Source organism: Staurois parvus, unplaced genomic scaffold (genome assembly GCF_062004578.1).
Source record: "Staurois parvus isolate SC_StPar_1 unplaced genomic scaffold, SC_StPar_1.0 ptg000779l, whole genome shotgun sequence".
NCBI lineage: Eukaryota > Metazoa > Chordata > Amphibia > Anura > Ranidae > Staurois > Staurois parvus.
In genome coordinates, this window is record NW_028318575.1 from 21,834 (window position 1) to 35,929 (window position 14,096).

The 14,096-nt window shown below is 43.5% G+C and overlaps 1 protein-coding gene across 1 annotated transcript in view; it reads left to right on the forward strand.

The window, feature by feature from the left end:
- Positions 1–11,418: 11,418 nt before the first annotated feature.
- MEOX2 (mesenchyme homeobox 2) overlaps positions 11,419–14,096 on the forward strand; it is a gene marked incomplete at its 5' end in the record, with an annotated part of 30,661 nt that continues 27,983 nt past the window's right edge. The window contains one exon of the mRNA XM_089654595.1: positions 11,419–11,591. Within this exon, the coding sequence (XP_089510721.1) occupies positions 11,419–11,591 (173 nt within the window). The remainder of the gene's footprint in view (positions 11,592–14,096) is intronic.

The window sequence follows — 14,096 nt, forward strand, 5'->3', positions numbered from 1 at the left end:
TTTTCCTGACATCAACAGAAAAAAGGTGACAGGGAGGGAGCTCCAGCACACAGCCTGTGATTAACAATCTCAGTTCTGTTCCTGTGTGCTGTGTGAGGGGGTGCGGGGGTGTCCCTTCCCTGCAATCAGCACTCACTGGGCTCTGCAGAGTGTAACTTCAGCTTGATGCCCCTGCTTTCTGAAAGCTCAGATTAGCTGTATAAATTTAGCATTTTTAATGGCTGCAGACAGGAGAATGCTGCAGATTGACAGGTACAACTTATGTTGTGTCAGCCGAGGCCAGCCACTTCACTGGGTATATGCAAGGGTTTAAAATCACTTTAAAGGCTAGAAAAAAAAATACAGGGAGGGAGTTAATTCTCATGGGATTTTGAGTACTCAGCTACTCAGCTAGCGATGAGGCACAGTGATGTCACTACCCCCTTCAGGAGTCGTCCAGAAGTCTGGGCATTCTTTTTATTCTGATGGTTTCTTTTTTTGTAGCCTTTAATTGGGGTTGTAATGAAGAGGCGGGGCTTCCAGAGAAGTAGACCTGGATTTTCTATTAAAAGGTCCGTAAACCCAGAGTTTGTCATAAGGAAGCTGTAAAAACTCCTATATAGCCTGGTCCAAGTCTTTCCAGGAGGCAAAAATATTTTCAACTGATCAATGAAGCGTCTATGTTTTCAGATGCAAAGGTTTTTAAAAAATATATTTGGGAATGTATATTTATTTATTTATTTATTACAGGTAGTTGGTGTCATCAATATACACACAGGTTTTATTGTCCTTAGGGACAGCACAGTGGCTAAATGGTTAGCACTTCCACCTGGTAGTACTCAGGTCATTGGTTCAAATCCCAACCATGGCACCACCTGTCTGGAGCTTGCATGTTCTCCCTGTGCCTGTATGGGTTCCCCTGGGTAGTCCAGTTTCCTCCCACACCCATGAGACACACTGGTAGGTGAATTGGCTTCTGTCTACATTGTCCCTAGTATGTGTATGTATGAATGTGAGTTAGGGACCTTAGATTGTACACCCCTTGAGGGTTAGGGACTGATGTGAATGTACAATATATATGTAAAGTGCTGCGTAAATTGATGGTGCTATATAAGTACCTGAAATAAATAAATAGAGAATGGGTGCAGGAACACCGCTCTTGTCTCCACTCCCACCCTCCTCTGAGCACCATCCCTTGGTTCTTCCCAGCCCCACCCCTTTTACAGAATCAAGTATCATTTTGTGGTGCTAAATAATTGTTATGGAATTCATTAATGATAACAAAAGCAGTAAAATCCCCTGCAGCCAGCAACAATAGATGCCCTCAGCAACACTAGACTCACCCAGCAACAATGGACCCCACCCCAGCAACAATAGATCCCCTCAGCAACAATAGACCCCACCCCAGAAACAATAGATCCCCCACACAACAACAGATCCCCTCAGCAACAATAGACCCCATCCCAGCAACAATAGACTTTCCCAGCAACAATGGACCCTACCCCAGCAACAATAGATCCCATCAGCAACAATAGACCCCTCAGAAACAATAGACTCTAACAGCAACAATGGACCCCACCCCAGCAACAATAGATCCTCTCAGCAACAATAGACCCCACCCCAGAAACAATAGACTTTCTCAGCAACAATGGACCCCACCCCAGAAACAATAGATCCCCCACACAACAATAGATACCCTCAGAAACAATATAGGCCACCCAGCAACAATAGATCCCCCACACAATAATAGACTCTCCCAGCAACAATAGATCCCCCACACAATAATAGACTCTCCCAGCAACAATAGACCCCATCCCAGCAACAATAGGTTCCACAAACAATATACCCCACTCCAGCAACAATAGATACCCTGCAGCAACAATAGACCCCCCACACAACAACATTGGACAACCCATAACAAAACTTCACCCTAGCAACAAAAGATCTACCCCAGCATCATTAGGACCCACCAGCAGCAACAACAGATCTCCCTCAACAGTAGATTCCTAACAGCAACATAAGACCGCCAGCAACAATAGACTCTCACACAAAAACAGATCCCCACCATGGACACTCGATCCCCCAGTAGCCAACATCAATAGACCCTCCAGCATACCCCACATCCCTTGCTATTACATACATTCAGTGCTGGAGGTGCCGAGGATGTATGTTAAATTGTTATGAACATGTAACTGATTATAATTGTGCTAGCTTTAATCCAATTATGCAGGCCATAGATGGGTCGAAAATCGGCCGATTTTTCGGCTGAAAATAAAATCGGCCGATTTTCGGATCGTTAGTGGGCTATTTGTTCGGCCGTTTTTCGGTATTTTGGCAGATTTTTTTAATCGGTAAAGTTGGAAAAAAAAACGGCCGATTTTGCCGATCGGCCGATTTTCGCGGCAATGATGGGCAAATCGGCCAATTTTTTACCGATAAAAAATCTGCGCATGAGCAGTAATCTGCAAGAGGAAGACAAAAAGAAGAAAAAGAAGAAGAGGAAGAAGAAGAGGATGAAGAAGAAGAGGATGATGATGATGAAGAAGAAGAAGAGGATGATGATGAAGAAGAAGAAGAAGAGGATGAAGATGAGGATGATGATGATGAAGAAGAAGATGAGGAGGAGGATGAAGAAGAAGAAGAGGAGAAGGATGATGATGAAGAAGAAGAGGATGATGATGAAGAAGAAGAGGATGATGAAGAAGAAGAAGAAGAGGATGATGATGATGAAGAAGAAGAAGAGGATGATGAAGAAGAAGAAGAGGATGATGATGAAGAAGAAGAAGAGGATGATGATGAAGAAGAAGAAGAAGAGGATGATGATGAAGAAGTAGAAGAAGAAGAGGATGATGAAGAAGAAGAAGAAGAAGAAGAAGAGGAGGAGGAGGATGAAGAAGAAGAAGAAGAAGAAGAAGAGGATGATGATTAAGAAGTAGAAGAAGAAGAAGAAGAGGATGATGAAGAAGAAGAAGAAGAGGATGAAGAAGAAGAAGAAGAGGATGATGAAGAAGAAGAAGAAGAGGATGATGATGAAGAAGAAGAAAAAGAAGAAGTAGGATGAAAAATAAGAGGAATTCCAGTCCGGCAAAAAGTGTCCCTGCAGAGAGCTCCGCTATTTCTTTGACAGTTCCTTGACATTTATAGCGGTTGCAACAATGTATCTATTTGTTTCCGAATAAAAACATCTGTATCCTAAATGGAAACAAATAGATACATTGTTGCAACCGCTGTAAATGTGAAGGAACTGTCAAAGAAATAGCGGAGCTCTCTGCATGGACACTTTTTGCCGGCTGTAGACGGGATGAAAATCGGCCGATTTTTTTTTTACCATTGATGGTAACGTTGGCCGCTTGAACGACCGATTTTTCATTTTTTAAAAGAAAAATCGGCCGTTTTTCTCCCCGTCTATGGCCTGCATTAGTTTTTCTAAATTGTATGAAATGATAGAAATGATAAATATTAGTATATAAGTAGTATTAGTATTAGTATACTTTTTCTACATGCTACGCCATTGAAATGAATAATGAATTGGCACATGTGGGCACCAAAATATTCCATTCTATGGGACAGAAAGCTGTAACAGTTATTTAACCATTTCAATACCGGGCAATTTTCCCCCTTCCTGCCCAGGCCATTTTTCAGGTTTCAGCACTCTCACACTTTGAATGACAATTGCGCGGTCATACAACATTGTATCCAAACTAAAGTTGTATCATTTTCTTCACACAACTAGAGCTTTCTTTTGGTGGTATTTAATCACCGCTGGGGTTTTTATTTTTTGCTAAATTAACAAAAAAAGACCAAAGATTTTGAAAAAAACACACGTTTTTCTTTGTTTCTGTTATAAAAGTTTACAAATAAATAATTGTTCTTCATAAATTTAGGCCGAGATGTATTCTGCTACATGTCTTTGGTGAAAATAACCCAAATTAGGATGTATTATTTAGTTTGTAGGAAAGTTATAGAATTCACAAACTATGGTATAGATCTGAATATTGATCAGTCCTGAAGTACTGACAGCCAATCTAATTTCTTGAGGTCTAAGAATGTCAGGACAGTACAGATATCCCCCAAATGTCAGGACAGTACAGATATCCCCCAAATGTCAGAACAGTACAGATATCCCCCAAATGTCAGAACAGTACAGATATCCCCCCAAATGTCAGGACAGTACAGATATCCCCCAAATGTCAGGACAGTACAGATATCCCCCAAATGTAAGAACAGTACAGATATCCCCCAAACGACCCCTTTTTGTAAAGTAGACAGTCCGACTTACTTTATAAGAGGAATGGCAAGTTTTTTGAAGTTGTATTTTTTTTGTCATAATTTTTTGGAAAATGAAAAAATTAAATTATTTTCACTATTTTTTTTTTTACATACTGTCACCAGTGCAGTACAGTGTCATCATAACTGGCATGGCGGTGAACAGGGACACTGACTGGTGACAGTATAAAAAAAAATATTTTTTTTTATTTTTTTATTATTTTTAATTTTTTATTACATTTTTTTTTTTTAAAGATTTTTTTTTCATATTTTACTATGACCAAAATAGTACAATGTTACCATAGTAACATTGTACTACTTTGGGGAAGTGATCAATATTTTTTTTTTTTTTACACAATTTGCTATAAGCAAGCATTTACCTGAATGACATCGATTCATTCAGGTTTTTTTTATTAATTTTCTTTTTTGTGCTTAGCTGTGATTTTGCCACAGCTAATCACATGACATGTGCATGTGACCTGCTGTGACCATTCACAGCTAGACACTAGTATACAATGGATGGCATGAATGAAGCCATCCATTGTATACAACTGTCATGTGACCTGCTGTGATTGGTCACAGCAGGTCACATGGTACCGGCAACAGGGGCCGGCACTCAGATCTGTCATCGGCCGTGTCCGAGGTACACGGCCGGTGATAGATCGCGCCGCTGCGCGGCTCTGCAACTGCGCGAACTGCGCATGTGCGGGAGGACGCCAAATGGCGTACACCCCGGAAAGCTATTGCATTTTTGCAGCTGCCAAACGGCTATAGGCCAGGCGGCTAATGGTTAAAAAAAAAAATCGCATAAAAGCTTTAAAACGTGTATTTACAACCCAACTGATCAGTGCCAATGAGTCTGTGTACCAGCTGTTGACCTCTACCGTTCACTGCTTGAGAGCCGCTCCATCACTCTATACAAACATGGCCTGAAAGTGCAATAACAACCAATCAAATGACAGTGGTCACTTCTCTGGTTAAAAATATAAAGTCCCCCAGGAACCTGACTGTTGATTTGATGATTGGAGTAAACTCTACTATTTTCAGCAATTTTTACTTTTTTTTTTTGTAAAATTGTCTCTGCTAAATAAATTCTGATCCCCTATCTCAGTCTCCTATTCCAGGTGCATTGTACAGTGCCTTGGAAACGTATTCATACTCTTTGAAATGTCCCCCATGTTGTCACCTTACAACCAAAAACATCAATGTATTTATTGGGATTTGATGTGATAGACCGACACAAAGTGGCACATAATATAGAAGTTGGAAGAAAAATGAGAAATGGTTTTCAATGTTTTTTACAAATAAATCTGTGAAAAGTGTGGCGGCATTTGTATTCAGCCCCCCAGAGTCAATACTTTGTAGGACCCCCTGTGGCTGCCATTCCAGCTGCAAGTCTTTTTGGGGATGTCTCTTTGCACATCTAGAGAGGGACATTTCTGCCCATTCTTCTTTGCAGAATCGCTCAAGCTCTGTCAGATTGGATGGAGAGCGTCTGGGAACAGCAATTTTCAAGTCTTGCCACAGATTCTCCATTGGATTTAGGTCTGGACTGTGACTGGGCCATTCTAACACATGAATATGCTTTGATCTAAACCAGGGGTGGGCAACTGTGTCCCTCCAGCTTTTGGTGAACTACAAGTCCCATCATGCCTCTGCCTTTGGGAGTCATGCTTGTAACTGTCAGTTTTGCAATGCCTCATGGGACTTGTAGTTCTACAACAGCTGGAGGGCCACAGTTGCCCACCCCTGATCTAAACCATTCCATTGTAGCTCTGGCTGGATGTTTCAGGTCGTTGTCCTGCTGAAAGGTGAACCTCCGCCCCGGTCTCAAGTCATTTGCAGGCTCTAACAGGTTTTCTTCTAAGATTGCCCTGTATTTGGCTCCATCCATCTTCCCATCAACTTTGACCAGCTTCCCTGTCCCTGCTGAAGAAAAGCATCCCCACAACATGATGCTGCCACCACCATGTTTCACGGTGGGGATGGTGTGTTCAGGGTGATGTGCAGTATTAGTTTTGCTTTTAGGCCAAAAAGTCCAATTTTGGTCTCATCTGTCCAGAGCCCCTTCTTCCACATGTTTGCTGTGTCCCCCACATGGCTTCTCACAAACTGCAAACGGGACTTCTTATGGCTTTCTTTCAACAATGGCTTTCTTCTTGCCACTCTTCCATAAAGGCCAGATTTGTGGAGTGACGACTAATAGTTGTCCTGTGGACAGATTCTCCCACCTAAGCTGTGGATATCTGCAGCTCCTCCAGAGTTCCCATGGTCCTCTTGGCTGCTTCTCTGATGAATGCTCTCCTTGCCCGGCCTGTCAGTTTAGGTGGACGGCCATGTCTTGGTAGGTTTGCAGTTGTGCCATACTCTTTCCATTTTCATGAGATGTTCAAAGTTTGGAATATTTTATATAATCTAACCCTGCTTTAATCTTCACCACAACTTTATCCCTGACCTGTCTGGTGTGTTCCTTGGCCTTCATGATGCTGTTTGTTCACTAATGTTCTCTAACAAACCTCTGAGGGCTTCACAGAACAGCTGTATTTATACTGCGATCACATGACACACAGGGGGACTCTATTTACTAATTAGGTGACTTTTGAAGGCAGTTGGTTCCACTAGATTTTAGTTAGGGGTTTCAGAGTAAAGGGGACTGAATACAAAGCATGCCAGACTTTTCAGATATTTATTTGTAAAAAATGTTGAAAACCATTTTATCATTTTCCTTCCACTTCACAATTTTGTGCCACTTTGTGTTGGTCTATCACATCAAATCCCAAGATAATACATTGACATTTTTGCTTGTAACATGACAACATGGGGGACATTTCAAGGGGTATGAATACTTTTTCAAGGCACTGTAGGTATCACCAGATGTTTTCATTTAAACAATTCAGTTCTCAAAGACATGACGGCAAACTGAGATTTTTTTTTTAATTGCATTTGACAAGCAGCACTGCAATATTTTGAAGATAGTTTTTAGCATAAGAATAGATCCAAGATAGTAAAAGAAACTTCTGTGAGTCTCGAGAGCTATTTGCACCTTCAAAAATCACCATAATTGATTACATTGCATTTTGCCCAAATGACAACATTTTGGAAAAATCTTTCAATTTTCATTGAAATTTTATAGAAATGAAAACTGTTAATTCTCTTAATCATTACTCATGAGACATTGTGAATGTCGCATGGGGGTTTATTTACTAAAACTGGTTCACTCAGAACCTCGTGCTGTTCTGCATAGAAACCAATCAGCTTCCAGGTTTTATTGCCAAAGCTTAATTGAACAAGCTGAGGTTAGAAGCTGATTGGCTATCATGCACAGCTGCATCAGATTCTGAGTGAACCAGCTTTAGTAAATCCCCCCCATGGTGTAATACAGGGGTGCTCAACCTTTTGAAGAGTAAGGGCCACCTAAGTGATTTAGTAACTGATCGCGGGCCACAATGAACTATGTGATTTTACCACCCCTCAAACCTCAAATGTACTGTAAACGAGCCCCATATAAGGCTGCTTCCACACTGATACTCTGTGGCAGCAGAGTGAATCTACGGCTTTCCTGCGGGTTAGCTGCTTTCAGAAAGCCCACCAAACCTGCGCCATATAATAGAAGTCTATGTCTTAGTGCAACCAACCCGCAGGAAAGCCTCAGGTGCACTGTGATGTACCTGTGGATCAATGTGAACGCAGCCTAATAGCCCTTTTTGTTATAAGTGCTGATATGCCCATTGCAGAAGTGCAGTGTATGTGATGTTTAATACACTGACCAGGAACGGACTGACAACTCATGGGGCCCCCAGGCAATAGGGGATCATGGGGCCCCTGTGTCCTTGCCCAAACTCAAAAAAGCCTATGAAAAAGGTACCAGGGGCATCTCATGGGGCCCCCTACTGACCCCCCGGGCAATAGGAGATCATGGGGCCCCTGTGTCCTTGCCCAAACTCAAAAAAGCCTATGAAAAAGGTACCAGGGGCATCTCATGGGGCCCCCTACTGACCCCCCGGGCAATAGGGGATCATGGGGCCCCTGTGTCCTTGCCTAAACTCAAAAAAGCCTATGAAAAAGGTACCAGGGGCATCTCATGGGGCCCTCTACTGACCCCGGGCCCTCGGGCAGTGCCCGAGTTTCCAAATGGTCAGTCCGCCCCTGACACTGACCTTTCCTTTTCCAGCTTCTGTTGGCATTGCAATCCAGGCTGCTAGAAAGGTCCCAGAAGATGTCCTCCTACAGAGGAAGTATCGGCTTATGTGGCTCCTGCCCCCTTCCAGGGCTACCTGCTTCCTCCGCTGCCAGGGCCGGTTCCATGCACTCTGGGACGGCAGGTTGGCAACCCACTGATCATGATCTGGGCTTGCTGAGCAGCCATCTCAGTGCATTAGCATGCATTTCTCTTGTCAAGGGCCACATCCGAGGGCCACAGGTTGAGCACCCCTGGTGTAATACTCTAGGTTATCCTTAGCCAGCTTCAAAGGAATCTTAATGCGGATCTCTTCTTCTGAAAATGATCATTATCGGGCTGCTTTGTTGACCTTCTTTCCTTAATACCTTGGGCCATTGACCCAAAATAAATGGGCAAATAAGTACTTCTAAATTGTCAGATCTGCATATATGTGCTAGATCAGTAAGAACAACAGTAATACAGCCCAATTCCACTTTTCATTTTTTTTTTTACTATCTAATCGAGCAGTGAATAAAGAAATAAAGAAATAAACTCTTGCTGCAATACCTCCTCTTCGCTGCTATCAGCCACTGATTCACACTCTCTGATCCAGGGCCAAACTCTTCTACTCTCATCATTGAGCCCACTGGCTGTGAACTTGGGTCACCAAGGACATTTGACCATTGAGGGCACGTCATCACGCTGACCTGAGCTCCCAGTACTCTTGGACAGTCTATTATTGTTACGTGAGCTCCACACTGTCCAGGAGTAAGGACAGTTCACCACCATTACCGCAAAAGAAGAAGAAGGGCCTTCAATGTCACCAGATGGACCAGAAGACGGCAGAAGTCCTCTTTCGTGGCCGGGGGATTGGTAAAAACAGGCGACTGAGCTGTGGTAACAACCACACAACAAAATACAGCTGCAGGAGGCCTTTCACAGCTTTTTGCTTTGTAGCAGGGGAAAATTGAATATGGCATGCTGAGTTGACAAGCGGCAACTTTTCAAACTTGGCCATTACAGTCAATGGGGCCACGCTGCATTAAGCCCTTCTTACATCTTAGAGCATAGGGTGCTGTGGACCTAACCTTAGGTATGTATGAAGGGATTGTTAAAAAAAAGTGGCGGGAGCAAAGAAATGTTGGATTCAAGCTTTAGAACCAGATGGCCAACATACAGCTGGATTACTAGCATTTGAGGAAATCAGCAATGGTTGATGTTAACGCCAAGCAAATGCACATTTTCAATGCGTTCACTTAAAGATCAACTCCACTTTCATTGCTGAGAAAAAAAAAACATTTCCCTCTGGGTGATCTATGTACATTGCAGGGATTATAACAAACTTTTGTTTCTCTGTGTCCATGTGCAAAGTGAATGTGAATGGGAGGGGCTTTATGATTATTAATTAGCTGCTGCCCTTGCAGGGTTCGAATGAGGAAAGTGACAGGCTCTGCATCCCTTTGGAAGTACCTCACCAAAAATGACATTGTTGTTGCAGGGGATGCTCAAAATCTTATTTGTATCTTAGCGCAGACTTCTGGGAAAATCAGTGAGCCAATCACACAAGCAGGAAATGACATTTCTGGGGGGGAAGTTTCATACACCAATATGCAATATGACCTATGTAGTAATTATATACATGTGACGCCCTCCAGGTTAGCTAGATAGGCTGTTTATTTTTTTTATTTTTTTTAGACAAAGGCTGAGTAACAGCCTGGGATGAGTCAGCCTGGGAGTGAGGCAGGAGTTCACCTGTGGACAGGCTGGGAGGCTCTAACAGGTCAGGGCTTCTGGAGGCCTTCCACCCTTACAGAAACTTAGAGAACTTTCTGGTAGAGGGGAGTAGGAGGGGAGGAAGACCTGATCTGCATGTTTGAGGGACTCTGGCTAATCCCCTGGCAGGAGGCCGGGCATGGTGACCAGGGCAACCCTCAAATGTGGCAGAGCCTGGGGAGCAGAAGAGAGTGTCAGGTGGAAGATGGACTGAGAGGAAGGCTGGAGTGAGGAGCCTGGGGGAGGGCCCCAGGGAGGGGAGCTCACCTGCAGGCAGGATTCTGGAAGGGAGGATTTCTTCTGTTCCATCATCTCCTTGGGAGGATGGCCTGTGAAGTGGGGAAAGAGACGGCCCAGAATAAGGCCTGAAGGCAGCCACCAACCCACCAAGCAAGCAGGAAAGGACAATGTGAATACTCCTTCATCCCCTGGGCCAAATAAGGGGGGAGGGCGGTCAGGTGCAAGACCCAACTAGTCTTCATTTTAGGACTGCTTAACTGCAAGCTCTTGGGACCCCCTTGCTCAGGGATACCCTTAGTACAGCTGGTTGGAGAGGAGGATTCATCTGGGGTCTGAGGAGGTACACCAAAGAGACTGTTGCTATATGTGTTTCTGTACATAGTTGCTAAGTAGTTGTCCTCAAGTTCTACAGTTTCTCAGGAATCCCATACACTCCTAGACCCCATCCAAGTTTCAAACCCCTAATTAAAAAAAAACATAAAACCAAGCTCAAGGACCGTTCACTGACTTTGAATGCAAAGTATGGAAAAATGCATGTTGCCTGGCTGTGCAGAGCTTCAGGGGGACCCAAAACTCAGCAACTCCTAAAGGGGTAGTGCTACATACACTATATTACTTTTTTTTATTTGCGTTTTTTTTTCCTACGAAAGTGGAGTTACCCATTAATTGTTCATTGATTGTCATTCAACGTAATCATTGCAAATGAACATACCCATACATTGGAAACCAAGGTGAAAACCTCTCTATTGAATCAATTTACATGGGTACCTTCGATTTAGGAGCTCTGAAAACCCAGGATTATTATTGCATTTGTTTTTATTGTTTACTTTGGATAACAGTCATGTGTTTTTAATGAGAAAAAAAAATCAGTTATTCCATATTAAAGCCAACTTAAGAAAAATTGCTAACATTCAGTTTATCCGCCATCTGTGTTTGATTTGAAAACATCTTTTGCAGAAAAATACACACATACAAATGATTTTATTTTTCTCATTTGACAGATTCCCAGGAGGGAAGCTACAAATCCGATGTAAACAGTAAACCTCGGAAAGAGCGGACGGCATTTACCAAAGAGCAGATAAGGGAACTGGAGGCCGAGTTTGCCCACCACAACTACCTGACGAGGTTGAGGCGATATGAAATAGCAGTAAACCTGGATCTCACGGAAAGACAGGTAAGACCCATGAGGTGCATCTTAGGACTATGAATTGGGGGTTTTCAGGTACAACCCAAATAATTATGAAAGGTGGTTTTTTTAAAGATTACCTGCCATTTGAATACAATGGAGGTAGACAGTTAATGGTTTAAAGAAATGTCATAAAGATGAAGCCTATAAACTCAAGAGGAACCAGAGGCCTAGAAGAAAAGTAGACATGGACATTGGACATCAATAGATTGTGTAGGGCAGTGGCTCTCAACCACTGGGCTGTGGCCCACTGCCAGGCCAAGGCCCCCCTCCTTCCAGGCCTCCAACTAGGTGCAGGTCACGTAACTTGCCCCAGTGCCACTCGGTTCCCATAGTGCCTTCCAGACTCCCATAGCGAGCCACAGTGCCCCTCAATCTCCGACTGTTACCCTAGGCCCCCTTAAAGCCCTTAGCCATGGCCCTCCCTCCTCCCAGGCCTCCAACTAGCTGCAAATCACTTGACCTGACACTGTGCCTCCCAGTTCCCATAGTGCCACCCAGCCTGCCCTAGTGGGCCACAGTGCCCCTAAACCTCCCACTGTTACTCCAGGTCCCTTTAAAGCCCTTAGCATCCATAGTGCTGCTTAACCTCTTACACTAACCTCAGACTCCTGCTGTGCCCTTAGCTTGCTGTAGACACCCCAGCCCCTCACAGTGCCCTCAATCTCCAACAGTGTATCACAGTGTACCCCAGCCCCCCGCAGTGCCCTCCAGTCTCCCATAGTGCCCCTCAAAGTCTGCAGCTTCCTAGAGAGACCTCTAGCCTCCTTTAGAGACCCCGTCCCCCACAGTTGCCCCAGCTCTCTACAGAAGCCTCATCCCATAAAGGGCCACAGAATCTGCTACAAAGTCCTCTAGCCTCCTTCAGTACCCCCAACCCCCAGAGAGAGACTTACCCACGCCTAGTGTCTTCCAGCATTTCAATATATATTTTGCATGCACATAATTTGCATAATTCTTTAATGAAAGAATACCATTTTTTCTCTCTTGAGGCATGGAAGATTTAAAACAATTTGCTGGGCACTGGTTTAAAGTTGAGAACCATGGGCAGGGCCACTAATAAGGGGACCTGCACCCCATAAGTTCAGCAAGGGCCTGGCAGCTGACAGCCAGGGGGAATTTAGCAGTTATCTAGCCAGGGAGAATTGGATTGTGGAAAGCCAGCCTTTTACCCTCTCCCTCCCACCGGCTTTCAGGTGCTGCAAGGGGAGACACATAACGGGATCAGAGTGGCCTTGTCAAGTAGGCTGTATGGGGCCCCGTGATTTTTAACAGCGGCCCTGACCATCGGTGTAGGCAGTCTATTGATGGGCCAAACCAGAGGAAGCAGCTGATCTCATTTTTTTTTTTGGTAAAGGTAAGAGTTTTCCATACTATAAAGAGTCATATACGGTAAATGGCCAAACGTTTGTGGCAGCCTCATCATTATATCTTCATGAGCTTGTTGGATATCCTATTCCAAAAGCATGGACATTAATATAGAGTTGGTTCCCACTTTGCGGCTATAACAGCCTCCACCCTTCTGGAAGCCGTCCCACAAAATTTTGGATTGTGTCAGTGGAATTTGTACCCATTCAGCCAAAAAAGTATTTGTTAGGTGAGGTACTGATGTGGGACAGGAGGAGCTGGCTCGCAATCCACCTTTCAAACGATCCCAAAGGTGTTCCGTAGGTGAAGTCAGAATTTTGTGCCACTTGAGTTCCATTACACCAAACTCATCAAACCATGTCCTTATGGATTTTGTACACAGGGGCACAGTTATGCTGGAATAGAAAAGGAACTTTCCCCAAACTGTTGTCACAAGTTTGGAAGCACTCGATTGTCTAGAATGTCTTTGTAGCATTACGCCTGGTTTACACCTATGTGTGTAGCAATTTATGCATTTTATAATTATTACATTTCTGGATTTTGATGTATGGAATCAACATTCTGCTTACATACATTCCCTCTATATGGACATAAATAATTATTTTCATTTGTCATTGTGCTTTAAAAGCAAAAAGTGCAGAAAGCAAATCAACCGAGCAGAAGAAAAAAAAAATCAACACTCTTGCCTACATACAGTCAGGTCCATAAATATTGGGACATTGACACAATTCTAACATTTTTGGCTCTATGCACCACCACAATGGATTTGAAATAAAACGAACAAGATGAGCTTTAACTGCAGACTGTCAGCTTTAATTTGAGGGTATTTACATCCAAATCAGGTGAACGGTGTAGGAATTACAACAGTTTGCATATGTGCCTCCCACTTGTTAAGGGACCAAAAGTAATGGGACAATTGGCTTCTCAGCTGTTCCATGGCCAGGTGTGTGTTATTCCCTCATTATCACAATTACAATGAGCAGATAAAAGGTCCAGAGTTCATTTCAAGTGTGCTATTTGCATTTGGAATCTGTTGCTGTCAACTCTCAAGATGAGATCCAAAGAGCTGTCACTATCAGTGAAGCAAGCCATCATTAGGCTGAAAAAACAAAACAAACCCATCAG